At 51.1% G+C, this 26,013-nt stretch overlaps 2 protein-coding genes across 15 annotated transcripts in view; both read right to left on the bottom strand.

The window, feature by feature from the left end:
• Positions 1-1,417, bottom strand: part of NUP210L (nucleoporin 210 like) — an 86,109-nt gene extending 84,692 nt beyond the window's left edge. For 3 of the 9 annotated variants that reach the window (XR_014304090.1, XM_082703463.1, XM_082703466.1), the window contains exons 1-2: positions 1,141-1,417; positions 84-220 (exon numbers count right to left, since the gene is read on the bottom strand). Coding sequence is in view for 5 of the 9 variants with exons in the window: in XM_082703463.1 (XP_082559589.1) it covers positions 84-220; positions 1,141-1,340 (337 nt within the window). In the remaining 4 variants the exon portion in view is untranslated. Of the gene's footprint in view, positions 1-83; positions 221-1,140 lie in introns of those variants that run through there. The other 6 variants (XM_082703458.1, XM_082703462.1, XM_082703460.1 and 3 more) reach the window with 5 other exon arrangements.
• A 654-nt stretch (positions 1,418-2,071) lies between these two features.
• Positions 2,072-25,960, bottom strand: LOC309850137 (tropomyosin alpha-3 chain). 6 transcript variants are annotated; one of them, XM_082703675.1, is made up of 9 exons: positions 25,695-25,938; positions 19,010-19,143; positions 16,878-16,995; positions 16,690-16,760; positions 15,973-16,048; positions 14,597-14,659; positions 14,345-14,414; positions 12,411-12,489; positions 2,072-3,314 (listed from the first exon to the last, which is right to left on the bottom strand). In XM_082703675.1, exons 1-9 carry the CDS (start codon positions 25,824-25,826, stop codon positions 3,311-3,313), a joined length of 747 nt encoding a protein of 248 aa, XP_082559801.1. In that variant the 5' UTR covers positions 25,827-25,938; the 3' UTR covers positions 2,072-3,310. The 6 variants fall into 6 exon arrangements, with proteins under 6 accessions (XP_082559801.1, XP_082559803.1, XP_082559800.1 ...); XM_082703677.1 differs by lacking the exon at positions 15,973-16,048 and adding an exon at positions 15,349-15,424 and having other exon boundaries at positions 25,695-25,934; XM_082703674.1 differs by lacking the exon at positions 12,411-12,489 and having other exon boundaries at positions 25,695-25,960.
• Positions 25,961-26,013: the final 53 nt, after the last annotated feature.

The following is a 26,013-nucleotide window of genomic DNA, read 5'->3' as shown; positions in this document are numbered from 1 at the left end:
CGTTTGTATTAACCATGTATAAAAGATACCAGATTATTCTACTCTAGATGAACGACTTCACAATGGGTTTTCTCTCAACATACCTATCTCTCGAGCAAGAATAATACTGCTGAGGCGTATCGGTTGGGTAGATTCAGCAATAAGCACAGCTTTTTGGGAACATAAGGTGCCATTTTCATATAAAGGCTCAACAGTTACTGCATCATGATGGGAGGAATGCCTGCCAAAATAAAATACTTAAGAGTCTGAAATAAGAATGTAGGTTAAAATCAACTTTCAGAGGAACACAGATTCTTAGTTTTTCCATATTACACACTACCTGGTATATTCAAATGACACTCTTTAAAGTAGAAAACATGCTTGAGAGAGAGAGAGAGATCTCAGTGAGCCTCATAAAAACCTTTCCCCAGTGATCACTTGTGCAATGTGACACACGTATTACATTCCTCCCTCGATATTTAAAACAGGTTTGTACCAGGGCGCCTGGGTGGCTCAACCCGTTTAGCTCCTGCCTTTGATTCAGGTCATGGTTCCAGGTCCTGGGATCGAATCCCGTATTGGGCTCCCTGCTCAGTGGGGGGTCTGCTGCTTCCTCTCCCTCCTGCTCTTGCTCTTTCAAATACATAAAGTATTTTTTTTAAAGCCCCGACGCGGGTCTCGATCCCAGGACCTGAGCCGAAGGCAGAGGCTTAACCCACTGAGCCCCCCAGGCGCCCACAAATAAAATCTTTTAAAACAATTAAAAAGTTGACGTTTTGGCGTCGGATGGGGAGACTCCGTGCGTCACGCGCAGCCCGCGGCCCGCCGCGGCACCCCCAGGCCGGCCTCCTCCCCGCGAAGCGAGTCCGCCCGCCCCGCCGCGTCGCGGCCTCGCCTCGCTCCGGGGCGAAGCGCGGCTGCCTGAGGCCCAGCCCGTCCGCCCGCGAGGCCGCGCCCCCCCCCCCGCTCCGCCCCCAGGGGCAGCGCCTCCGGCCGTGCGGGGACCCCGTCGCGCTCCGGCGGGCGCCGCCGCAGAGCCCCGGCAAGCCAACGGCCACAGCGCGCTGCGGCGGCGCCCCGTCCAGGCGGCCCGTGGGCTCCGAACCTGGCCTCGACCGTCGCAGGGCCGAGGGGGCGCGCCGGCCGCGGAGCCGCCCTCACCAGGTGTAGCAGCCGCGCTGCGCCTCCAGCAGGAAGGGCACGCGGCCCGGCTCCCGGCCAAAGGGGAGCAACACTTGCGGCACGTTGAGCTTGCTGGCCCGGGCCCCCAGCAGGCACTGAAGCAGCAGCAGCACGCGGGCCGCGGGCCCCCCGCCACACGGCCGGCCGCACCCGGGACGCGGGGCCCCGAAGGCCGTCATGGCGACCGCCCCGTCTCCAGTTCCCGCTCGACTGCGGCCGCGGCCAATCGCTGGGCGCGACGTCACGGGGGCGGGGCCTCCGCCGGCCGCGAGCGGCGGGAGCTCCTCGCGCGAGCGACCGCGGGGCCGCGCGGAGACCTGGCGCGGGCTCGGCCTCGCGGGCGGCGGGGAGCTGGACGGGCGCTCGCTCCCGCGGCTCTGCTGCTCCCGCGGCCCATCCGCGCCGCCGCGACGGCCGAGCGGCGTGTCCCCGGCGCCGGCGTGCAGCGGGACTCGGGCGAGGAGGCCGCGTCGCGGGTACGAGGAAGCGGGACTCGCGTCCCGCCTCAGGCCCGGGCAAGTCCCAGGCGGCCGCCCCGCGCGCGCTCCGGGTCCGCCCCCCACCCCCCGCTCCCTCCCGCAGCCGGGGCAGGGCACGGCCCGTCGTCGGAGCCGGTCACCTCCGGAGCCCCGAGGCCGAGGCTCCCGAGCGTGGGCCCCACGCGGAGGGGCGCGCGGCTCGGCCTGAACGCGCTCGTGAGCGCAGCGCCGCTGTGCGTGGTCCCCCGGCCGCGCCTCGGTGCCCCCGGCGGAGACGCCGCAGGACGACCAGCAGGCGCCCGGCCTGGCTCCGCTTCCACAGCGCCCCGCGGCCCGCGGCCCCCACCCACAAAGACCTGATGTTTCAGACTCGCAGCCCCTGGGGAGAAAGTACAACCGATGAGGAAGAAGAGTCGAGCAGGCCCGAGGCCTAGAGGGACTGGTTCTTTATTTCAAAAAGACACTTGACAATTTTCAGTATCAAAACAGTTGCACTGCGGGTTGCGGTGTCCCATCGCGCGCGGCTGCCGGGCCTCAGAGACCGCACCCGAAAGGGGAACTGGGGAGGGGAAGAGACTTGAGAAGACCAGCACGCGGTCGGCCCCCAGCCAGGCGCGGCGGCCGCTGTGCCCCAACCCTACAGAAGCAAAGTTCCAAATAATATAAAATCTTAAAAACAGTTTTGTACATAAGCTATTCAAGATTTCTCCAGCACTGACGGATACAAAGCACGCGATGGCACTTCTAGAGACAGCAGCTTTGGACCCCGCGAAGGGTGATGAGATGAGTCGGTCTCGTGTGGCTGAATCAGGGACAAGCCGGTCATTTTCTTTTTTTCCTTCAAGGAGGCAGGAGAGCAAGTAAGCGGTCACCTCAACACAAGGGGAACATGATCCATTCTGTGGGCAGTAGGGCCAAGACAGGCCCAGGATTTGGTCTCAGAGAGAGGTCTCACCATCTTAATTTGTTTGGTCACTTCTGATGAAAAAAAAAAAAAAATTAATAAAGTTGCTCAAAGATACCTTAAAGCGAAACCCGGAGCCACACTTTTTTGGCCACGCCTCCTGGAATCATCTTTCTAATTTGGCTGGTACATGGGACAAAGCAATGAAGCTTCCCAGCGTGGGGCTCGTTCCGGGCTCCGGCTCTCAGCCAGGCAGGCCCCGCTCTGCGGAGGGCAGTATGCCCTGATCTGAAAAGTTACTTGCCACGTGTGAGGAAGGGAGGAGACCGCTGCTTCAGAACCGTGGGTAATCTGGAATGTTTTACATGGTCGCTACATCAACAACAGCAACAAAGGAATTACAAAATGTGTGCATCACAACATGCTTTTAAAGACACTTTGCATTGTGCTCACATTCCCTCCAACATTGTTCCCAAAGGTGCTCGGCCTCAAGCCCAGCTGGAATCTCTAGGGAGAGGCAGAGACAGTTTGGCGAAAAAGACAGGGGTTGGGGTGGGAGAGGCGGCAAGAGGAGAAAGCAGCCTTCCAGTTAAAGATCAGCCCTCAGTTGCAAGGCCGGCTTCGGGCAGGCCGGCCTCAGGCGGAGTCGGGGCAGAGGGAGGAGCAGCGGCGGGCGGGATGGGTGCTCTACATCTCATTCAGGTCCAGCAGAGTCTGGTCCAGCATCCTCTGTGTGCACAGGTGCTCCTCTTTGGTGCATTTCAGCTTATCTAATGGGGGTAAGGGAGAGATGTTACCCGAACTAGCAGTGAACATCCCGGTCTTCCCACCGAGAATCACTCCTGCTGCGGGCCGGCCGCGGACTAACACAGCAGCTGCCCGCTCAGCCACCGGCGCAGCTAAGGCACCGCTCGCTTCTGCGGGCCTGATGCCGCGAGCTGCGGTTACAGACGTTGCTATTCCTCTGGGGGGGAAGAGGCGGGAGACCTTATCAGTCATTTCCTCATTCACACACTCAACCAAGGCTTTCAGTTTTCAGTCACCAGAGGAGGCAGCCTTAAGCATCAGCCATCCCTTCTTTCTGGGCTCTGCCCACAGGACAGTGCCTACTTGACATGGCTCACTGGGCGTGAGCACTAAGAACAAGGATGGGCATGTTTCTACCGGTAAAAACAAGCTCAGTACAAGAGGAACCTCACGCACTACAGGCTTCCTCCAACAAGGGAAGGTACAATTGGTGGGATAAATGAAAGACCCCATACCAGCCTGTCACAGAATCACTAAAGGCCAGAGAGCCAATACTACTACTGAACATACAAGCAAAACTTTAACTGCAAAACTAGCCTGTGACAGTTACTTACAATTAAACATAAAACCAGGAAAAAGGAACAAGAAGGAAAAAGTCAGGAAGAAAACCTGTGGCGTGAACAGCAAGGAGAATCTAATCTGCTCAGCAAGCGAACCACTCAGACCGCTCTAGGGGCGCAAATCCCTCACCCCATTCCCTTTTTCCCACCCAGTCAGAAGGTCCCAATCTCTGGACCTGCAGATGAAGCAGTCACGACATCTTGCCCAATTGGTTCTTTTACTGTTAGAAAACATCCACGCAGGGGGAACACCGCCTACAGCCAATGTTCGGGTTCAAAGGCAGCAAGTCAGGGTGGAAACCGGAACGCTCTCTCTGGTTCCTCACTATGATCTCTCAAGCCCCTCCCTTTATCACCCATTATCTCTTGAAAAGGAACAGAAATGCAGCGCCAACTGTTCTCCCTCGGCAGCACAGTTAGGAAGCCAACGATACTCTCACTGCCCCAATTAAAAGGTAATTTGTGGGGCACCTGGGAGGCTCAGTGGGTTAAGCATCTGCTTTCTGCTCAGGTCACGATCTCAAGGTCCTGGGATGGAATCCTGCGTTGGGCTCTGTGCTGAGCAAGGAGTCTGCTTCTCCCTCTCTCAAATAAATGAATAAAATCTTAATTTTCGTTGTTGTTGTTCTGTTTCGTTTAGGGCAAAATGACTTTAAAAAGAACAATCAGCTTTCTGCTGGGGTCCAGGTCAGTGATGCCAGCGGTAGGCTCGGCTTATCAGACACCAGGGAGCCCTGCTCATCGGTCCCCCAGACCATGCAGCATGAGCTTGCTAAAGAGCAGGCGGGTTCGTTCAATTTGGCTGTAGAGATGCTCTGCAGCAGCACGAGGAGGAGGAAGCAAGAGCAGGAGAGGACACAGAGGAGAAAGAGAAAAAGGAAAGGTTAGCAGAGCACCGCAGGAAACCCTGAGATTCCGGACTAGCTGATACACGTTGACATGCACCTGAAAGGCAGAGCTGATGCCGGTGGCATTCAGACAGAGAGGGCAGGAAGAGTCAGTCAGGTGGTGGAAAGACCAACAAAGGAACAAAAAACATCCCAACGGGCCAGCTGGAAGGACAACGTTTTGAGAAAGAAGAAAGTATCTCCTTTGCAAAGGTATTTACTCCCCGGGTTGAGAAACACACAAGTGACATGGCGAAGCAAGGCACACAGCTGGCTTGTAATCAGGGTTGACAGGAGCTGAAGAGGGCGGCTGGAACATCTTCTGTAAACGCATTCACTACAGGGTGCCTGTGGGGCTCAGCTGGTTAGCTTAGTTCATGATCCCAGGGTCCTGGGACAGAGGCTCGCATCAGATCCCCTGCTAGGCAGGGAGCCTGCTCCTCCCTGTGCGGCTCCCTCTGCTTATGCATGTGTGCACACTCTCTGACAAATAAATAAAAATCTTAAAAAAAAAAAAGATTCGGGCGCCTGGGTGGCTCAGTGGTTAAGCCGCTGCCTTCGGCTCAGGTCATGATCTCAGGGTCCTGGGATCGAGTCCCGCATCGGGCTCTCTGCTCAGCAGGGAGCCTGCTTCCTCCTCTCTCTCTCTCTGCCTGCCTCTCTGCCTACTTGTGATTTCTCTCTGTCAAATAAATAAATAAAATCTTTAAAAAAAAAAAAAAAAAAAAAGATTCAACACAGTATTATGAATGTAAATTAGGGTCAATATCCTACACCCATTCAATCCTACCTTCTAATGCTCCTTGCTGTAGGTGCTCGGTGCTAACCCATCTCGGGGACTATCCCATCAAAGCCCACCTCCCCTTTTCAAAAAGAACCCAATCCTGTTAAGGTGGCCAGCATGTCCAGCCCCAAGGAAGGCCAATCAAGATTCCCCTGCTGTTTCTCCAGCCTCCCTTGCAGTTAGAGGTGATTATGGAATCCAGTTCTGGCCAGTGAGATACAGGGAGTAGTCTGCTGGAAGGCTTCTGGGAAAACCAGCTTGCTTTCTTGCCTTGAACATGGATGTGAGGGTGCAAGTTACCGATTTCAACCTCAAGAGAGGGCCAAGAGAATCACAGAAACCCAGCTACACCAGGACACAGTTGCTCTAACCTGGACTTGTTATTACAGGAGACAAGTCAGTCCCATATTTATTTAAGCAACAGTTAAGCTGTTGCCCATAACCAAATGCAGTCCTGGTTAAGAGTAGTTAAGTACTGGGGCCCGTGGGTGGCTTAGTCGTTAAGTGTCTGCCTTCAGCTCATGATCCCAGGGTCCTGGAATCAAGCCCCACATCAGGCTCCCTGATCAGCAAGAGACCTCCTTCTACCTCTCCCACTCCCCCTGCTTGTGTTCCCTCTCTCGCTGTGTCTCCGTGAAATAAATAAAAATCTTAACAACAACAACAACAACAGCAGGGGCGCCTGGGTGGCTTGGTGGGCTAAGGCCTCTGCCTCCAGCTCGGGTCATGGGGATCAAGCCCCACACAGAGCCCCTCTTCAGGCTCTCTCCTCGGAGAGGAGCCTGCTTCCGCCTCTCTCTCTGCCTGTCTGCTTGTGATCTCTATCAAACAAATAAAATCTTTTTTAAAAATAATAAAAATTAAATAATTAAAAGTACTCAAACCACTGACTTTATCTCAATTTTCCACTTGGAGCACACCTTTAAGAGGGGATACAGAGAGAAACCAAAGCCATCCGACCACAGCGTTAACAGGAACTTGGGGACAGACCTTCCTGGTCTCCAACTCTCAAGTTCACAAACAAGCTTCTTCCTACATTTTGTAGTCTGTTTCAAAATGGCCTCAGGACTTCAATGTAAAGATCTATTCTTCCGTCTTAAAGATCAAGTGTATCTGCAGATAGACTGTGCCCACAGTCCAAGTGCATTGCTCAGGCGCCTTGCCCTCTGGGCAGAGGCAAGAATACTTGCCACTTCACATACACTATCCAAACAAAAAACATATGTATACAAAATGATCCTGGGAGGAAATAACTAAAAATAATAGTTATATTAAAGGGCTAAATTAGATCGAACTTTAAGAACTGCACTTCCTGGGGTGCCTGGGTGGCTCAGTGGGTTAAAGCCTCTGCCTTCAGCTCAGGTCATGATCCCAAGGGTCCTGGGATGGAGACCTACATCGGGCTCTCTGCTCAGCAGGGAGCCTGCTTCCCTTCCTCTCTCTCTGCCTGCCTCTCCGCCTACTTGTGATCTCTCTGTTAAATAAATAAAATCTTCAAAAAAAACTGCACTTCCCATTAAACCAGTGGTTCTCAATACACGTGCTATTATTGCCTGTTCTCTCCCCTTGAAATGTGTGGGGCAGGTTTTAATGGTCACAGTAACTAGAAGACCCTACACGTATTTATTGGTTAGGGGACAGCAATAAGTAGGACTGTTCCGTACATCCCAGAATCATCTTGGTTTGAATGACCACAGTCCACCACTGAGAAACACTACACTAGTCTCCAAGCCCCACGAGGCCTGGGATCGGAACTGTCTTATTCACTGCAGCATCCTTGACAGACATGGCGGCTCAAATCTGTGAACGCTCACTTCTTAGGCTTTTGGAAACATTCTACACAGATTCTAAACACCGCCGGACTCTGCTGTAGCATCTATCCACCAGTTCCTGCAGCCCACTCCTGTCCTGGGAAAGAAGGGTCGTATCAGAATCTAGTCCCTCAAAACAGCCTCGTCAGTGAGGGGTTTGTTCCATTTAGGGAAGAAATAAGGAGAGAAATGGAAGCATTTTCCTGCCTGATTAAATCCTAGAACCCACAAGTCCCTAAGAACGGCAGAAGGTCAACAGATGAATGTGGTTATCTGTTCACCCTGAATTAGTGTGTAGGAGTTCTAATCCTGCTATCTCTGGTAACTAAAAATTCAGGATCAGATACCAGCTCATTTAGTCAAAGTTCTTGGTTCCTTGATAATAGCAAAATAAAACAAACAAACAAAAAAATGCAAGCCAGAGAATCCATTTGGTCGGATGTTCCTTTTAGACTAGGGAATGGCGCCGCGGACACTGGACAGCCTGGGGTCACTGGTCTGGGTCAGGTCGGTTCCGGTCTCTAACAGGACAAGGGCCGAGAAGCGAAGAGTAAAGGGAACTCTGTGTGTCTTGAAGCCGCACAATTCAAGAGATGAAAAGGAACAAATTGTGCCTTTTTTTTTTTTTTTTCAACTTTCCCCTAATATTAAAGCGGGGGGATATGCAACCAGTACCGTGAGAAAGTACTAGATTGGGCGGGCCTAAGACAAGGCTGCCCAACACTACAGGGCAGTTCCGCCAACCAGGTAACTTGGGACCCAATCACATGTTATGTCTCATCCCAACAAAGGTAACAAGGAGGGGTAGAAAAGACTCTAACACATCAGACTGTGATTCAGTCTCAGAAATTAAGAGGGAAAAGAGATCAAAATGCTTTGCTCCGAGATTACCAATGCCGCTTCTTGACCCCATCCCCATCCCTAGTTCAGGCTCGAGTCACATACAGTGGCTTCTGCAGTAAGCAGAAGAATGGACTTGGCACCACGCAGCACTTCAAATTTCACTCTGCTATTCTGGCCTGTTGGTTTCCACCCTTGCTCACACCAGCCATGCCCCTGGGGGAAGACAGTGGCCACCAGGAGCAGAGTGCCTCGCTTTTGTCCTAATTGACCTCCATCCTCACATACTTCTTTCTTTCCCAAGAAGCCTTTCTCTGTGCCAGTCAACTCTTTCTGCCCAAACACAAAACATCTACCACTGTACTATCCAACACAGCAAGCAGTCACTGACCACATGTGGCTATTAAATTCAGTAGTAAAACTAGCAGAACCTTAGCTCCTCGGTCACATAAACCATGCTTTGAGTGCTCTGCAGGCCCTGTACGTGACTGCTGGTCACTGTTTGGGCAAGACTGTCAGAAGCTCTTGCTAGGCAGCACAGCTTCGAGGCTCTATGTCTGGCCCCGGTTTTCCTTCCACTTAGTTCACCCTTTTGCTCCTTGAAATATGGCTTCTGTCCTTGATCTCAATGCTCAAAACACACCCCTGAATTAATGAAGTGCTCATGGCAATGTCCCGTCTTGAGCTATCTTTCTTCTCAACCTGTCGAAGTTGAGAACCTCCGGAAGTCATCCGTCCACGGCTAAATTAGCAAAGCTGCTGCTTCTCTATCCATCCCTCCGACCAGCTCCGCCTGAATTCCTCCTCTGCACATGTCTTCCTGTTTGCTTCATTCCTTTTACATCTGCAACTGTCTTTCGGGTTCTAGATGCACTTTTGTGGTCTAAAATGCCTGCCACTCATACAGCGTTCTGAATCCTGCATCAGCCAGCCTATCCCCTCAACGCCCAGAATTTTGTTTTCACCTGGATACCTGCCATTATTTCAGACTCGTCTCTTCTACCCTCTCCTGCCTCTTCAAACCAGGACTACATGATCTCCCTAACCCTTCAATGCTACCATTTTCCTAGGATCCAAACCAGTCACTCCTGACCTTCTTCCTCATACGGCGCACACTCCATCGTGTGCGCTTTCAGTGCTGTCTCTCTACAGATGATGATCTCGGGGAAAACTGCAACAATCTAAGCCAGTTTCTCTCAAAGCAAACTTGCTGCTGGTGCTGCGTAAGATTTCTGACAACATACGCTTGTGAACTTAAAAAAAACTTACTTGCTGTATTGTTTTCATGTGCTTTAGGAAAAATCACTAGCAGGCATCTAACCTTTTACTTTAAATAGAGTTATGTATCTTAAGACAAATTTGAAAATAAAGAGTAAGTGTGAAGAAAACAATAATGTAGGAAGCACATGAAAATGGCAAAAGCCACCAAGTAGAACACAAATGACTCAAATTTGTGAACTGTCTTCTATCTAAATTCATCACTTTGATAATCTGCTCCCCTGTCATCTAGTAACTTAGCCGCCAAATCAATTCTTCGTTGCGACTCATACCAGAACATACCCTTGTTCAAAATCTCCAGCGGCATCCCCATCCCCTATGAACCCCAACACGGATTTCAGCGCACACTGGCCCTCCTGACTAAATCGACCTTTACAGCAGCCGTTATATCCTTCCCGTTGCTACTGATGCTTCTAGTCTCTTGCTTTTTAACCAAAATGCTTAATATCCACAACCCTCCAGCCAAAATCTGTTTGTCAGAAATCCAATCCTTTAGAACCCAATAAAAATGAAGAGGCAAGTTTTAATATGTTTATTAAGTACCTATTATGTGCCTCCTTCTTTGAGTCCTTATCATCCCCACTGAAAACAGCCTCTTCCCCTGCTGAATTTCCACAAGCTTATTATTTGTGGCGCTGATCACAGACCATCTTTAGCTTTATATATATGCTCTCCTACTAGACTCTGGGTAACCTAAAAATAGGGACGGTGTCTCCCTCTTTGACTTTATGGCTTCTAAAGAGAACAGTTCAAGTGTCAGCTGAACCAATCAGTCTGTACCTTCATCTCAAAGGCTGTGTAGCAGGAGGAAATGGTGTGAACAGGAAGAAACCTGAATTCAATGAGACCTCAAGTTTTAGATTAGGGAAAACCTTTCTTTGATGGCTCTGTTCAAACGAAAAGCAAGTTGGAAATACATAATTTGCTGAGAAACTGAAGTACTCGGTGTGCTGAACACCACGTAGGTGATTAGACGTGTGTGTACAAGGACAGCTGCACTCCTGGGCCCGGAACCGTCCCCGCTGTGGAAGCTGGACTAGGAGCTTGTCAAGTGTTGCTAGGTAATCCCACAATATGAAGCAGGAACAGTTTCACTAGCAGAAATGCATCATTTTTAGGGGCGCCTGGGTGGCTCAGTGGGTTAAAGCCTCTGCCTTCGGCTCAGGTCATGATCCCAGGGTCCTGGGATCGAGCCCCGCATCCGGCTCCCTGCCCAGCAGGAGCCTGTCCTCCCTCTCACTCAGTCCCTGCTAGTGTTCCCTCTCTTGCTGTGTCTCTGTCAAATAAATAAAATCTTTAAAAAAAAAAAAGAAATTTATCATTTGTATGTATGTAATAAACTATCAGCACCTTGTGCACATTATCTGAAGCACGCGTGACTGGTTGTTCTAGTTTCCCCAGTAACGATCATTTATCATCTCTCAACGGGCAAATGGCAGTGAACCCCCAGCACGTGACAAGAGTTTGGGCAAGAAAACAAAAATGTGCTGAAAACACCATTTTTCTGTGACTTGGGATGGTCTGATTCGTTAAGTTTGCTGCTAGTACATTGGAGTCCGACGAGTACTCTCAAGAGGCACCATCTGAACCACTGGAAGAAGGGCCAAGAACATGTGCTCGGGAGGCATGTGGATGCTACCAGAAGAGAAGAGACCAAGGAGGAGGGGAGGCTTCCAGGTGGCCAGATTCAGGAGCCCCCAAGTACAGGACTCGGACTCCCGAAGCCAGCGCGGAGGACCCCTACCCTACGGGACCGCTGCTAAGCCCGCTGCTCCGACAGACTCCGATCAGTTGAGCTTAAATGTCAAGAAAAAATAGACACACACAAAAGTGGCTTTGATTATGTAAGTCAGGGAGGGCCTACAACAGCTGTTCTCCACATCCCACCCCAAGGCTCCCTTTTAGGGACAGCAGCAGCTTTGTCAATAACACAAGTGCGGGGAGCGTGAGGCTTCCGGCAGCTTAACATTTTAATTTAGGGGGGTGGGGAGGAGCGGAAGAATACATAAGTTGCTTTGTGCCCCCAACTACATCCTAATGCTTTGGGGACAAGCAGGCTGACCCAAATGGAATCCAGAGCGAGAGTGGGGCGTTGGGCTCCCGGAGGAAAGGGGGCAGATCCAGAACAGAGCAGATACGGTGAGGCTTATCTGTGTGAGAAAGTAAGGAGACTCTAGGTGAGAAGGACTGGCAGCAATCTCCACAGCAACTGGGGAGGAAAGGGAAGAGAAGGCAGCAGGACGAGAAAGACAGCCAGACACTCCAGCCGGAGTCATCCGGCTTCTTCTCAGGGTTAGTGGGAATGACAGAAAGGGGCGGGTGAGCGTCAGCGATCAAGGGTCCACAGCAAACAGATGGAATCCCCAACAACTCTTTCTGGTGCTTTTTACCGCCTGGCTTGCTCTGGGACTCAGCTCAATTCTTTGGTGAATTTGGTTGTTTCCAATCATGGCTGTTTCCTCCGAACTTTACTATCAGGACACAAATTAAATACACCCAGGAGGTGTGAATTCTGTTATGCAATGTTAGGGCCCAAGTCACTGTTCTCTGGGCCCTATGTCCTTAGTTATATGATGACATGAATCTACCTTCAGCAGTGTCCCTCTGAGAAGACCGAATTGGAGAAACAAATAGAAACACCATGGTGTTATAAAGAAGGGTCTATCAACAAAAATTAAAAAAAAAAAAGCAAACAAACACATGTACATCAGGGTGCCACTGCAGATCCAGTATGAAAGGCCACCCAGCTTTTGCCAGTAAGTAATCAGCACCAATATTTTAAAAACAGCTTGAAGTTTCTAATAACCAGAGAATAAAACCAAAGCACACTATGCACAGCCTGTAACCCCAACCACCCACAAGCCAAGGTCCCAGCCCCGCTCTACTGTCAGATAGTTACATAGAGGTCATGTCATTGAGGGCGTGGTCCAGCTCCTCGCTAATGGCCTTGTACTTCAATTTCTGGGCATAGAGCTCATCTGGATACGCACAGGAACACCGGAAGGGACGAGGGGACAGAGTGAAAGGTATCAGAAGCAGATGACAAGAGGGAATCATTAAAAATAAGGAAGAGGGTGACTGTGGGTCTAATACCCCAGGTCAGGAAAACATCTGTCCTGATGGCCACAAAAGGCCATTTTCAGATCCACTGTCCCCCCAGGACCACTGGACTTGTCAATACCTCTGGTCAATTACAGTCAGGATTGAGAATCTGGGCACACCCATGACTAGAAATTCCTATTACCAAAATACTATTCCCACCCAGTTAACCCAGTTCCTAGCAGGGGTGACACAATAAAAGTAGAAAAAGGAGAAAGCACTCATTAGTACTCTGACACTTCTCTACCAAGCAAGACCAGTACATTTGGTCCCTTTGTTCTATAGGCTGCCTGCCCAAACCCCCCTGAAGAAAGACTATCCTGCTACCCAGAGCATACCAAAGAACCGTATCTCAGAGTTCTCCAAGTCTATTTTTGCTCATTAGAGCAGACCAGTTGCCAAAATAGGGGGACAAAAAGTATTTAGAAAGCCCCTCCCTGGGGGGGGAGAGTGCCTAGATGGCTGTTTGTGAGCCTCTGCCTTCGGCTCAGGTCAGGATCCCAGGGTCTGGGAATCAAGTTCTGCATCAGGTTCCCTGCTCAGCAGAGAGTCTGCTTCTCCCCCTCCTCCTTGCTTGTCCCCCGACCCCGCAAATAAATTCTTTAAAAAAAAAAAAAAAAGAAAAGAGGGGCGCCTGGGTGGCTCAGTGGGTTTAGCCTCTGTCTTCAGCTCAGGTCATGATCTCAGGGTCCTGGAATCGAGCCCCGCATCGGGCTCTCTGCTCAGCAGGGAGCCTGCTTCCCTCTCTCTCTCTCTGCCTACTTGTGATCTCTGTCAAATAAATAAATAAAATCTTTAAAAAAATGAAAGAAACATATTTTTAAAAAAAGGAAAAAAAGAAAAGAAAGGGGTGCCTGGGTGGCTCAGCGTTAAGCATCTGCCTTAGGCTCAGGCCATGATCCCAGGGTCCTGGGATCAAGCCCTGCATCAGGCTCCCTGCTTCTCCCTCTCCTACTCCCCCTGCTTGTGTTCTCTCTCTCCCCCTGTGTCTCTGTCAAATAAAATAAAATAAAATAAAATAAAATAAAATAAAAAAAAAAAAGGTGAAAAAAAAGAAAAATTTAAAAAAAGAAAGCCCCTGGGACGCCTGGGTGGCTTAGTGGGTTGAGCGACTGCCTTCGGCTCAGGTCGTGATCCTGGAGTCCCGGGATCGAGTCCCGTATCGGGCTCCCGGCTCCACGGGGAGTCCGCTTCTCCCTCTGACCTTCTCCTCGCTCATGCTCTCTCTCACAAGTAAATAAATAAAATCTAAAAAAAAAAAAAAAAAAAAAAAAAGAAAAGAAAAAGAAAAAGAAAGCCCCTGGGATTCCTCAGCTCTGAGAGACGGACATTTCACAGCTGCCTCTCTGAGATCCCCCAGAGCTGCAGTGATGAACAGGACTGCCCAACGTCGCCGTGGGGTACCACACACCTCACTGCCTCCCGAAAGCGCGGCTACCACTTCAGCCCAGAGACCAAGACTACTATGCTGGAGGTAAATGCCGTCACTACCAGCCTCTTCCAAGGAAAGGACACAAGTTCCAGAATACTAGGTAAAGTCTTAGCAAAGGAAAAGGCTGTATATGTAAAAATCCAATTCTAGATTTTGACCTTTTTCACCTCGCTGGGACATAGGACAGGGCAAGGGGCATGTGGCAGGTCACTACCAACTCCCTCTGGTGGACAGGGAAGGAGGTCACCAGTCCCGGGCAAGGGCTTCCTCTGTCTCTCTCACTCCTCTCCCAGGCTCCGTACCTTCCAAATCATCAATTGTCTTCTCCAGCTTCGCGACCGATCTCTCAGCAAACTCAGCACGGGTCTCTGCCTGGGGGAAATGGGACACCAGACAGAATCAGAGATGAAAAAGACGATAAAAAGGATTCTCTCTCTCCTCCACTTTCTAGGCACAGAACTTTCAGAACCAAAGCCAAGCCTGTCTGAGTCTTAAAGAGTGCGTCATACGCCTCTGACTGTTTGGATTCCTTTCCTAGAACTCCCTCAGCTCACCTCCTTAAGTTTATCCGTGAGAATCTTTATCTCTTCCTCGTATTTGTCCTCCTTTTGCGAGTACTGTAAGAGAAGTAGAATAAAAGTTTCAGAGTGGAAATTCCTCACACAGACCCTACCCCCTGCCACCACATTCACTCATACAGTGAACAGCCTCTTGGAGTTAATGTGCTGAATGGCCCATGAGAAAAAGAGCAAGGCCCATTTCTAGACAAAAGATCCATAAAATCCACAAACCAATTTCCTTAGAGTCTTGATACCCTCTGATTAGAATCCTCCAGACCTTTATTTTTAAAATGGACCTCCGGTTTTATCTTATTCAGATCAACCCAAAGAGGTTTTTCCTTCCTCCTGTTTAGGAACAAGTAGGTGTAATGACAGCCCAAGGCCACATGGTGGAAACAGCCCCACTTGCTGGTAAAAGCCAGTCGTCTGTCTGGACTGCCTCTAGCTCTCAGATCCACTGTTTGATGTCCCTATCAGTCTGCTAGAAAACCGCCTGGGCCCTGTGATTACTGCTACTTCCCACGGCGGCATCAGCCTCAGGCGGACATGACCCCAAGCACCCGAGGCCACGAAGTGATTTTTCACTCAAGGAATCTGTGTGCACAGGAATTAGCATTAAACCCAGAATCTGGATGACAAGGACGCATCTCACTACGTTGTGTAAGGAATGGGTTTCTCCAGTCTTTCATCAGGGGCAGGGCTGGGCCCAGGCCCCAAAGCCTGTCACCATCACAACCAGCCCCTACCTTCTCCGCCTGAGCCTCAAGAGACTTGAGGTTGTTGGTGACATTCTTCAGCTCCTCCTCCAGCTCAGAACACTTACTGTGAATGTTTTAAATACCGCAGGAGAGGAAAGGGGAAGAAGGAGAGAATAAAAAAAAGGGAGAGAGACACACAGACGTGAATTGAACCTATATGGAGAAAGAGCTGGAAGGCATACTGGGGCAGAGAGAAGTTCCCGGGTCACCTGAGCAAGTGTCACCCCTCCTCCCTCTACCACAGAGAGCGTCAGAAGCCAGGCCCTCCTGGGCTAGGACTCCGAAGTCTGGATACTAAGCGAACACGTGAAACCCCTCACAGGAACAAGCGCTAACCGCTGGCTGGGGCGGAGGTGGGATCAGACGTCCGACCGGACAGGCCCCGGGCCACCCACGGGAGGGAGCGGCCCTGCAGAGGGGGGTGAAGCCACTCGGGAAGAGACGGAAGAGGCTGAGTAAGTGGGAGAGAGTGGAGCATTCCATGAAGAGATGAGAAAGCGCTCAACAAACCAACCAGTGGAGGGAGGCAGCTGTCGGACGGACAGAAGGACGGAACAGAAGGGAAGCACACCACACACCCGGAACCTGGTCGCGGTCGAACGGCTAGAGTACCTTTTCTTCAGCAGCACTCAGACACTTGAGGTTCTGGTCCATCAGTCTGATCTGCTCATCCATCTCCCGGCAACGGCTGTTAGTGACAGTCACGGGGTCGCACAAGCCAGGTTGTGGGGAGGGAGAAAGGTCAAAACGGACACAGCAAGGAAACAAGCAGCAAAACGGGGGGGGGGGGGGGGGGGGTCCAAAAAAATGGGAAGAAAACACCACCATGGTCATGCTATGCCATGTCTGGGAGAGGGGGTACAAAGGAAGCACAAATACATGCGCACGTCAGCACTGCCTTTGTTACGCAAGGCCCAGAAGGTGCCAACAGGGGAGCACTTCCTGTCTGCCCTTGCCCTTGCCCTCAAGTTCCCCAGGCTGGCAACGTGGTAAAAAAGAGATCAAGAGATCGCAAGTCAGCAGAGCCTCTCCAGGTGGGAGGACCCTTTAAGGGTCTGCGAGTTAATCCTTCACCATATATTAATTAGTTTTTATTTGCCCATCTGCAAACCGTCCCTACAAGAAATAAAGGAAGCCTCATTTGTCACCTGTCACTAGTCCAGAGCGTTCAAAAAGCGCACAGCCATTCATTCTCAGGGCCTAAAAAAAGCCCACTCTCTAGGCCCTGTTTAACAAGGTTGAAGGAATGCTAGTTGATTTACATTAATGCGCAAGCCAAAGGGAAAGGGACAGAGCGGTATGGCAAGATTTGGGGAGCAAGATACTCACGACTCTGCCAGCTCAGCTCGTTCCTCCGTGCGTTCCAAGTCCCCCTCAATAATCACCAACTTCCGAGCCACCTACAGGAGAAGAGCCCATAACAGCTCGGTGAAGCAAAGAGGAAACCATTTCCCTCTACGATGATTCTTTTTCAGAAACCCTACCACACCGAAGAGGACACACACAAGGCACCGTACCTCTTCATACTTCCGGTCTGCCTCTTCTGCAATGTGCTTGGCCTCTTTGAGTTGGATTTCCTGGAGTTCCATCTTTTCTTCATCCTTTAAGGCTCGATTCTCAATAACCTTCATACCTCTGCCAAAAACAACAAGGACTAACGTGGCACTGATTCCCTGGGGAGTCTACCACCGGCTCACGGGGAAGGACTAGGAATGGCCCCCTTTGAAGCCCATGCCTCTCTGCCTACCAACCCGAAAGAACTCCCACACCAGCTGCTTAAGCATCTGCTTCGGCTCAGGTCATGACCCCAGGGTCCTGGGATCAAGTCCCTCATCAGGCTCCCTGGTCGGCAGAGCCTGCTGATCCCCTGCTTGTGCACTTTCTCTCTGACAAATAAGTCAAATCTCTAAAAATAAATAAATAAATAAAATAAACTTTTGTTTTCCTTTTTAAGATTTTTTTTAAAAGATTTTATTTATTTATTTGACAGAGAGAAATCACAAGTAGATGGAGAGGCAGCAGAGAGAGAGAGAGGGAGAGAGGGACGCAGGCTCCCTGCTGAGCAGAGAGCCCGATGCGGGACTCGATCCCAGGACCCTGAGAGATCATGACCTGAGCCGAAGGCAGCGGCTTAACCCACTGAGCCACCCAGGTGTCCCTCCTTTTTAAGATTTTTATTTATTTATTTGACACAGAGAGAGAGAGAGAGATCACAAGTAGGCAGAGAAACAGGCAGAGAGAGAGGGGGAAGCAGGCTCCCTGCTGAGCAGAGAGCCTGATACAGGGCTTGATCCCAGGACTCTGGGATCATGACCTGAGCCAAAGGCAGAGGCTTAACCCACTGAGCCACCCAGGCGCCTCTGAACTTTTTTAAATAAAAAACAATACACCCTTAATATTAAGTAAACAGTTTAGGATACAAAGTAACCCTCCCTACCTCTACTCCTGCTCAATAAACTCTTCATAACCCTTCCAGAAGGGTTTTATATATAGATAAAATCCAAACAAACCTCACCCCCACTTCCCCACACCCCAAAAGAATCATACACTACTCCGTTCTGCAACATGTTTTCTTTACTTCCTAGGATCTGGGGTGCTACTCCGCACCAGGAGAGACCGCCAAATTCCTCACCTTCATAGCAGCACTGTGCCCATGTGTTCTGATAGAGCATTTCTGATGCTGAAAGCCTTCCTCTGACCTCACGCATGTCCTCACACACCTTTGTTCTAGTCTAACTCACAGCGGCAAGAAGCCAATTGGCTACTTTCACCAAAGATGAGTTTTGATTTGGTTCAGGATCTGTGGTTCTCAACTACAGACACACATTATCAAACAAACTTTAAAAACATCAACACCCAGAGCCTGCTTGCAATGGGCTCTCTCTGAACTGGAGTGGAACTGCAGGCATTCTGATATTTTCCACTCCCCGGTGACCCCCACCCCTCGCTCCCATGATTCTTGTGGCTGACAGAGCTTATCTCACACTCAGTGCCTGGCTCCCTCTCCAGAGATCCTGACTCCGAGATGAGGGCAAGGGCTGAGAAACTGAATCTTCACCGAGTTCCCAGGTGCTGTTGGGCTGGGAGCTCACCCTGAGAATCACTGCTTTAGGGAGACTAACCTCACAAATTAAGCCTATGATTCCGTGGAGGCCATCCTGGTGACCCTATTTAAGAAATGAATCATTAGGGGCACCTGGATGGCTCAGTGGGTTAAAGCCTCTGCCTTCGGCTCAGGTCATGATCCCGGGGTCCTGGGATGGAGCCCCGCTTTGGGCTCTCTGCTCAGCGAGGAGCCTGCTCCCCCCACCTCTCTGCCTGCCTCTCTGCCTACTTGTGATCTGTCTGTCAAATAAATAAATAAAATCTTTAAAAAAAAAAAAAAGGAAATGAATCATTAGATCAGTTTCTAGTGTAACACCAATTACCTAAGGTCACAGCGCCCAGGTAACCCTTAAGTGAAAAGGATAAGCAGAGCAGAAACAAAGAGGTAAGTTACTATTTTTATGTTAACTAGGTGGAATTTAAATAAAAACTTGGGGGGGGGGAGCAGGGAGCAGGACTGTAAGGAAATCCTCCTCCGAGCGTCCTGTGTGTCCTGTTATGTCCTGTGCTCCTGAAAGCCGGGCCCCACAAGGCGCCTACACACCTCTCGCTCTCATCAGCAGCCTTCTCGGCTTCCTCCAGCTTCTGCAGGGCAGTGGCCAGGCGCTCCTGGGCGCGGTCCAGCTCTTCCTCAACCAGCTGGATCCTGCGGTTCAAGGAGGCCACCTCAGCCTCGGCCTGTGAACAAGAGAACGGAGAGGCAGAGCAGAGCTAAGACAGGTGGGGCGCCAGGAAGGAGCCAGGGTCCAACATGGCAACACCTGTCCTAGTGCAGATGAGACACGATGACACAGACGCCCATTTCCTCCCTTTCCCATCAGCGGATTTCCATGTGCTCCACAAGAAGCATGTTTTAAAACTCAGTTCCTCGCCCAGCCCAGTGCCAGTTAGTACTAGCTCCTTTCTGGACTCAAGTCAAACTACTGAACATGCTAGTGTCAGAAAAGGTGGCCAGTGAAGGGCCCCCTCTGCCTGCGCTCTGGCATAGAAGGGCGTTCCACTCTTTAGCAACTTTCTTCTAAGTATCTCAGAAAGTGAAAATATAAGTAAGCGAAGTCTCTTAAAGAGGGAAATGTGAATTATCTATTAATTTCCTGCTCAACTCAAGTTGTTTACCCTCCAATGATCTTATCCTCATATACCAGGAGGGTCACTAGCCAAGAGAACATTTTTCAGAGTAACAGACCAGACCAGAAAGCAAAAGGATCCAAGATCGGGATAACCAGCCTCCACCCCACGACGGGCTCCCCATCCCCACCTTTTCAAAGGTGACAACAAGGAGCTCTCCTAGCTAAAATGACCTGCCTTGATGACATACCAGCAAAATGGGAGGCAGAAGACAATGTCTCCTCCAGCGCCTCCCGCCACTCCTGCAAATTTCTCCGCTGCGACCCCTTGCTACTCCTGCAGTCCCCAGACTTCAGCCTCACCCTCCCCACCTGACAGTCCTCTCCCCGCCTCAAGCACAGGCTCAAACTCAAGCCATCTCACGCCTCCTCCTTGACAATGGGGTGAGAAACAAGAAACAGAGGCTGCCTATACGTGCAGGAATTCTACTGGCAGAAAAGCCTCCCTCTTAGGACTACCTCTCCCCTCCATACACCTTTACCGGAGGCAAGCGGCCGCTGCCACAAGCACCCAAGAATTTAATCCACTCTGGAAGCCAGCCGGTTCAGCTGCTTATCCAAGCGCTTGGTTAACGTGATCTCTCTCTACGGTCCAGATTGTGTCTGAATTCTATTACCCTGATTTCCTGCCGGCAGTCAGGGTGGGAGCAGGTACAGAAATAATCTGGGCCACAGTCCCTAAAGGGAGGAATATAGCCCAAAAGACTCCCGTTAAGAATCGGGTTATTTGGGGGGTATGGGGGGGTGCTTCGGAGCAGGGGGAGAACTCGGCTCAGTCACTTCATCCAACTCTTGATTCCGGCTCAGATCTCCAGCCCCACCTCAGGCTGCGAAGCTAGGTGTGGAGGCTGCTAGGGATTCTCTCTCCCTCCACTCCTTTGGGTTGCACTCTCACTCTCAAAAAAAAACCCAAAACAAACAAACAAACCAAATCAGGTTATTTGGCACAAAGATTTCCAAATACAAACACAGGAGGTTCAAAGTACTGTCTGGGGTGGGACTCCAAAAGCACCAACCCCCAGGAGAAAAATAACAAGGAATCCACAGAAGCTGAAATTACTAAGAACCCATCGTGTCTCTAACTATCCTACTCAAAATACTACAGAAACGAGTACTCTCTCATCCTGCCTCTTCCAGGAAAACAGATGTCCCATGGCCCCTAGGACAACACACACTGCACCTCAAAAGCTCAGAAAGGGCAACAGGTCAAGATTACAAAAACAAGTCAAGATACCGGACAAAAACACGGCCAGTGCAGTGTTTACCCCCTCCCCCCCTTCAAATGCCTAGAACAACAACAACAACAACAAAAGGAACCAGATTTGGAAGAAGCTCATAAAATCTGAGTCCCCATCTAGCTCACCAGTAGCTACTCAAACAGAGAAGAGAACAGGGTACGGGGGGGGGGGGGGGGGGGGGCCAGGATGTAGGGTTTCCATGACAGCAAGCTGGCTCCCGCAGTTTCTCCCACAAATCAGCATTTACAATAGAATTCTTAGCAAGGACGAAAAGGGAGGAGAAAACACCTCTTGGTGCCCTCACAGGAGCATGCGCACACTGAACGAGCTTTGATCAAAAGCAGAACCAGCCATGGGTGTCCCAGCAAAAGCTTAGGGGTGGGGGGTGTGACGCGACACACACTCTTCTCTTTTTTTCTCCTCCTACAGAGGATCAGTTCTCTCTACAAGGAAACAGAAGTTTGCAGAATCAACATCTTTGACTACGTCTAATGGAATAAGGGAAGACTTTTGCTTCAAGCCAGAATCTGTGTGCAATGCCTGTCCAGATCTATCTGTCCTGCAAGACGCTGGCTGGGACTAACTCCTGCAAGTCAGGATGGGAAAAGTAAACTTTATGCTATTCCAACCACCCTAGGCTTGGCATATCCAGAAACAGTTTTGAACTTTCAGCCCACCTACCTCTGCCCCCCCCAGAGGATACATTCTAAGGGCTTTCCTTTAGGTAATAATCGGACTCTCCATGGTCCAAGAAGCAGAGATCTCAAGGGAGGAGGAGGGTCACACCAGCAATTTGTTCACGTTAGTCGACGGGCCGATCAAAGCATTGGCCATAAAATGACTCTGACTTAAACATTACCATGCTCCACGTGGAAGAGTCCCCAAGCACACTACACACCTCCAGGCAAAGAACTGACAGGGCACTGGTGCTCCGAGGCAGATCAGGGCCAAGGACAGAAGGGGACTAGCCTAAATCTGGCACTCTGCCACTCGGGGGTTTCTCTTTTTAGAAGAAAGCCAGAGATGAAATTCAAAGAAAACCAGTAATGGAATAGTCAGGAGTGAGCCTGTGAGCAAAAGGGCTGCTGGCACCTTGTTCACAAATGTTCTACCCAGGGAGACCCACTGTCCTCCCGCACTTGAAATTCACCAAAGGGGAGGCAAGCTGGGGGAAGGGAGCATGACTATCTGCCCTGGAGCAAACAAAGGTGGAGTCTACAGGAGGAACTCAGAGCAAAGGGCTATTTGCCTCTCCCCTCGGAGTGTGTGCTCGAATGTGAAGGAGAGAGAAAGGTAATCAGCAAGAAAGTAAATCTAAACCAAAGGTGATAAAGGCCATTGTGCTGTCCACCAGACCCCACAAACAGGAGAGCCACACAACAGCCAGGCATTCTAACTCCTCCAGAGACCAGGAATTGGGTATAAAGCCAAAATCAGAACTGCTGTTTTAAAGCCCACTCACTTTTTCAGTAATATGCCTCAAATTTTTAGACCAGGAAAAAAAAAAAAAGCAGGAAGGAAATACCAGGATAAGTTAGGAGAGACCTATTAAAAACAGATAAGAGGGGCGCCTGGGTGGCTCAGTGGTTAAGCCGCTGCCTTCGGCTCGGGTCATGATCTCAGTGTCCTGGGATCGAGTCCCGCATTGGGCTCTCTGCTCAGCAGGGAGCCTGCTTCCTCCTCTCTCTCTCTCTGCCTGCCTCTCTGCCTACTTGTGATTTCTCTCTGTCAAATAAATAAATAAAATCTTAAAAAAAAAAGATAAGAAAAACTATGTAAAAATGGCTAATATAGTAAGTTTCATGTCGTGTGTATTGCTACCACCACCAAAAAAAAACGGCAAAGACAGACTGCATTTGAGTATTGTTTAAGTTTACCAAGAACTGCAAAGGAGAGAACACAGTGCTACAATGTAAAAGGTCAATCTCCTGAAAACAGAGAAGAAAGATGGATCCCATAACAACTCCAGACTCAGCTTTGGATTCTTCCAGCTTCCCAACAAAGAGTGAATGCTCACACAAAGCAACCAGAAAAATAATTAAGTGACAATCCCACTAACAGCATGAGATAGCATCAGGGAGTGCTGAGTTTCGAGCTAAAGAGGAGGGAGGAGCCTAGAAAACTCACATTCCAGAAGGCCCTAAGAGGATAACGTGTAGACCAAGCACCCACTTCCTTTCCAGGGGTGTCTCCTCCTCAGGAGGAGTTCAAAGTTTGCCAGAGCAGGTCAAACGGTTAAGCTCCCTCAAGCTGGAAGTAGAAACATGGTGGTTTCATCAATATTTAACTATCACTCTACTTCCCCATCTGAACTTCCTCACTAGACTTCAACGCTCAACTCAGTATGCAAATGTTCAGGAACAATTTAAGGAACATGTGAAGCTGCTCACTGGGCTGCCTATCACCAGAGCCACCTAGGAAGAGTGGGGTGACAAGGAGACACGTTCTCCCGCAAGGAAAATTACCAGATCCTGCGGAGCGAAGTGAGGAGACGGGGCATCACCCACTCTGGAAGTATTCCTGGGATGCTCATACTTAAATGCTGAGTGCAAGACTGTAGCTCAACACATGGATACCTCTTTAAAGCCATCCTGCCTTCCTCTTTAAGGGGATCTAGTCTCCAAAACAAAGAAGATGAAAAACTGTCCCTACTCATAGTCAGCCAGCCAGTCCATCTCACTGGAATTGATAATTAGAAGTCACCAGTATAATGAATAGGGAAAAAAAATCTCCTGAGAAAAAGGTGAAGGAGGAAGACACTCCCAGCACTGCCATGCCCTGTTATAAAAAGAAAAGTGTATTCTAACAATTTTCATGTACCAGCTTAGTGGGCAGCTGCCAGAACAATAATTCTCAGCCACTCATCCAGGGAAGGAAAAGAACAAAAAACAAAAAACAAACAAAACGGGGCACCTGGGTGGCTCAGTGGTTTGGCTCAGGTCATGATCTCAGGGTCCTGGGATCGAGCCCCACATGGGCTTTCTGCTCAGCGGGGAGCCTCTCTCTCTGCCCCTCTCTGCCTCCTTGTGCTCTCTATCAAATAAATAAGTAAAAATCTTTTAAAAAACAAAACAAAACAAAAAAATTTTTTTTAACCGGAAGAGAACAAGGAATGGCAATAAACCACAAAAGTTCTTCACTGGGTCTTCAAATTTTAGCAACACTTACTTTTCTTTCCAGCCTAGAAATCCTCCAACAAAATCAAGGCCTGGAGTCAGGAGGTCATCTCCACCGAAAGGATGCGCCCTACACCCTGGAAAATCTCATGGCTTGCTAAAACTAAAGAACCATTTCTAAACAGAAAGCAGTTTCAAGGGGCACCTGGATGTCTCAGTGGGTTAAAGCCTCTGCCTTGGGCTCAGGTCATGATCCCAGAGTTCTGGGATCGAGCCCAGCATCGGGCTCTCTGCTCAGCAGGGAGCCTGCTTCCCTCTCTCTCTCTGCCTGCCTCTCTGCCTACTTGCGATCGGTCAATAAATAAATAAAATCTTAAAAAAAAAAGAAAAAGAAAAAGCAGTTTCAAGAATCACCACTCAGGGCGCCTGGGTGGCTCAGTGGGTTAAGCCGCTGCCTTCGGCTCAGGTCATGATCTCAGGGTCCCGGGATCAAGTCCCACATCGGGCTCTCTGCTCAGCAGGGAGCCTGCTTCCTTCTCTCTCTCTCTCTCTGCCTGCCTCTCAGTGTACTTGTAATTTCTCTCTGTCAAATAAATAAAATCTTTAAAAAAAAAAAAAAAAAAAAAAAAAAAAGAATCACCACTCATTCCACCAACATTTTACGTTTCAACTTTCCGTTGAACAAATAAATAGGCAGTGATCTCTAAAGCCCCCCCCCACCACTGTGGGGGGTAATCGGGACAGCAACAGAGTAACAGAGTAACATCACTAGAGGCCACTTGGACCTTGACTTTGTCTGCATCACCCGCACGGCCGGGGTCAACCAGAAACCCTGACAGAAACCCGCGCTCCACCGACTCTCCGCCACACCAACTGGCTTATCAGCTCTGTTTGGAAGAAGGCTTCTTAACCGGTTCAGCTTGCACTGATTACACTTCGGCAATACAGGCCCGAGCCTGGAGCTGGCAGAGGTCCCTGCCTTCCAGGTCACTCCGCGCAGGGCTCGGCACGTCTCGCTGGCCGTCCGTCTGCACTAGCACGGCGAGCGAGGCACCAGCTCGTCCTCCGCTCCTCCGCGCCGACCGACAGGGTGGGTTTAGCGGCTGCCCCCGTAAGAGGAAAGAACCCAGGCCGAAGGATGGGAGGCACTGCTGCGGCCTCCACCTCCTCCAGGCAGGGCACCGCGCTTCCTCTCCGCCGCCTGCTGCCTCATTTCCTGAGCAGGAGGGGGGCGGAAAAGCTGCCAGCAGGCCAGGCCGGGGGCTTTCCGGCGGCCCCCACCCCCACCCCGACCCGGGCACCGCAAGCCCGCCCTGCCCCACCCAGACCAGGGAAGCACCCACCGCCTCTCGCTCTCCCTCTGGGCCGGAAACCTCTAACCAGAGCGAATTCCGCACCCCTCCCCGCCCTTCGCGGAGGAGTGGGGGAGGGAGCGGCCGCGGAGCCCCTCCCCCGGCCGCGCCCGGCTCCGAGGGGCGGAATGAATGAGCCGGGAGAGAGGCGGCGGCGGCGGCGAACCACTGCCGGGCCCCGAGAGGCTCAGCTCCCTCCAGGGGCAGGTCCGCTCGGCCGCGCAGCCAGGTGCCCCCTCGGCCGCGCTGAGCCCCACCCAGCCTCCGGCTCCCACTTCATCCCCGAGCCGGCCGCCCCCGGAGAACCGCGCTGCGCCGCGGCCCGGGGGCCGCCCCAGCCGGGGTCGCAGCCGCGGCGGCGCCCGCTCGCCCTCACGCGCCTCGCCCTCGCCGTACCTGCTCCCGGGCCCGCCTCTCCCCTTCCACTTCCCGCTGCAGGCGCTCGGCCCTCTCCTCCGCGTCGTCGGCTTGCTGCTGCAGAACCTGGATCTTGCGCTTCACCGCCTCGATGGTGGTGATCCCGGCCATGGTGCCCACCCAGCCCCTGCTCGCGCTCGGCTGCCTGCCTCCTCCGCTCGGCGCTGCAGCCGCTTCTCACCCCCACTTCCGCCTGCTCCGCCCTGAAATACCGGAACTCGCCCACCCGCCCGGATGTGACGTCACCGCCGCGCCCTGCCGCGCGGGGCCACGGGAGGACAGCCCGCCGCGCAAGCGC

The sequence above is a fragment of the Mustela nivalis genome (genome assembly GCF_964662115.1).
Source record: "Mustela nivalis genome assembly, chromosome: 16".
In the NCBI taxonomy this organism is placed as follows: Eukaryota; Metazoa; Chordata; class Mammalia; order Carnivora; family Mustelidae; genus Mustela; species Mustela nivalis.
Note: the sequence above shows the minus strand (reverse complement) of the source record. Positions and strands in the feature narration are given on the sequence as shown.

Coding starts and splice junctions, on each gene's coding strand:
- LOC309850137 (XM_082703674.1), bottom strand. CDS start 25,826: ATGGCCGGGATCACCACCATCGAGGCGGTGAAGCGCAAGATCCAGGTT. Junction 16,996..19,009: donor GCTGCTGATGAGAGCGAGAG/GTGTGTAGGCGC, acceptor TGTTTTTGGCAG/AGGTATGAAGGTTATTGAGA. Junction 14,415..14,596: donor TCACGGATAAACTTAAGGAG/GTGAGCTGAGGG, acceptor CATTTCCCCCAG/GCAGAGACCCGTGCTGAGTT.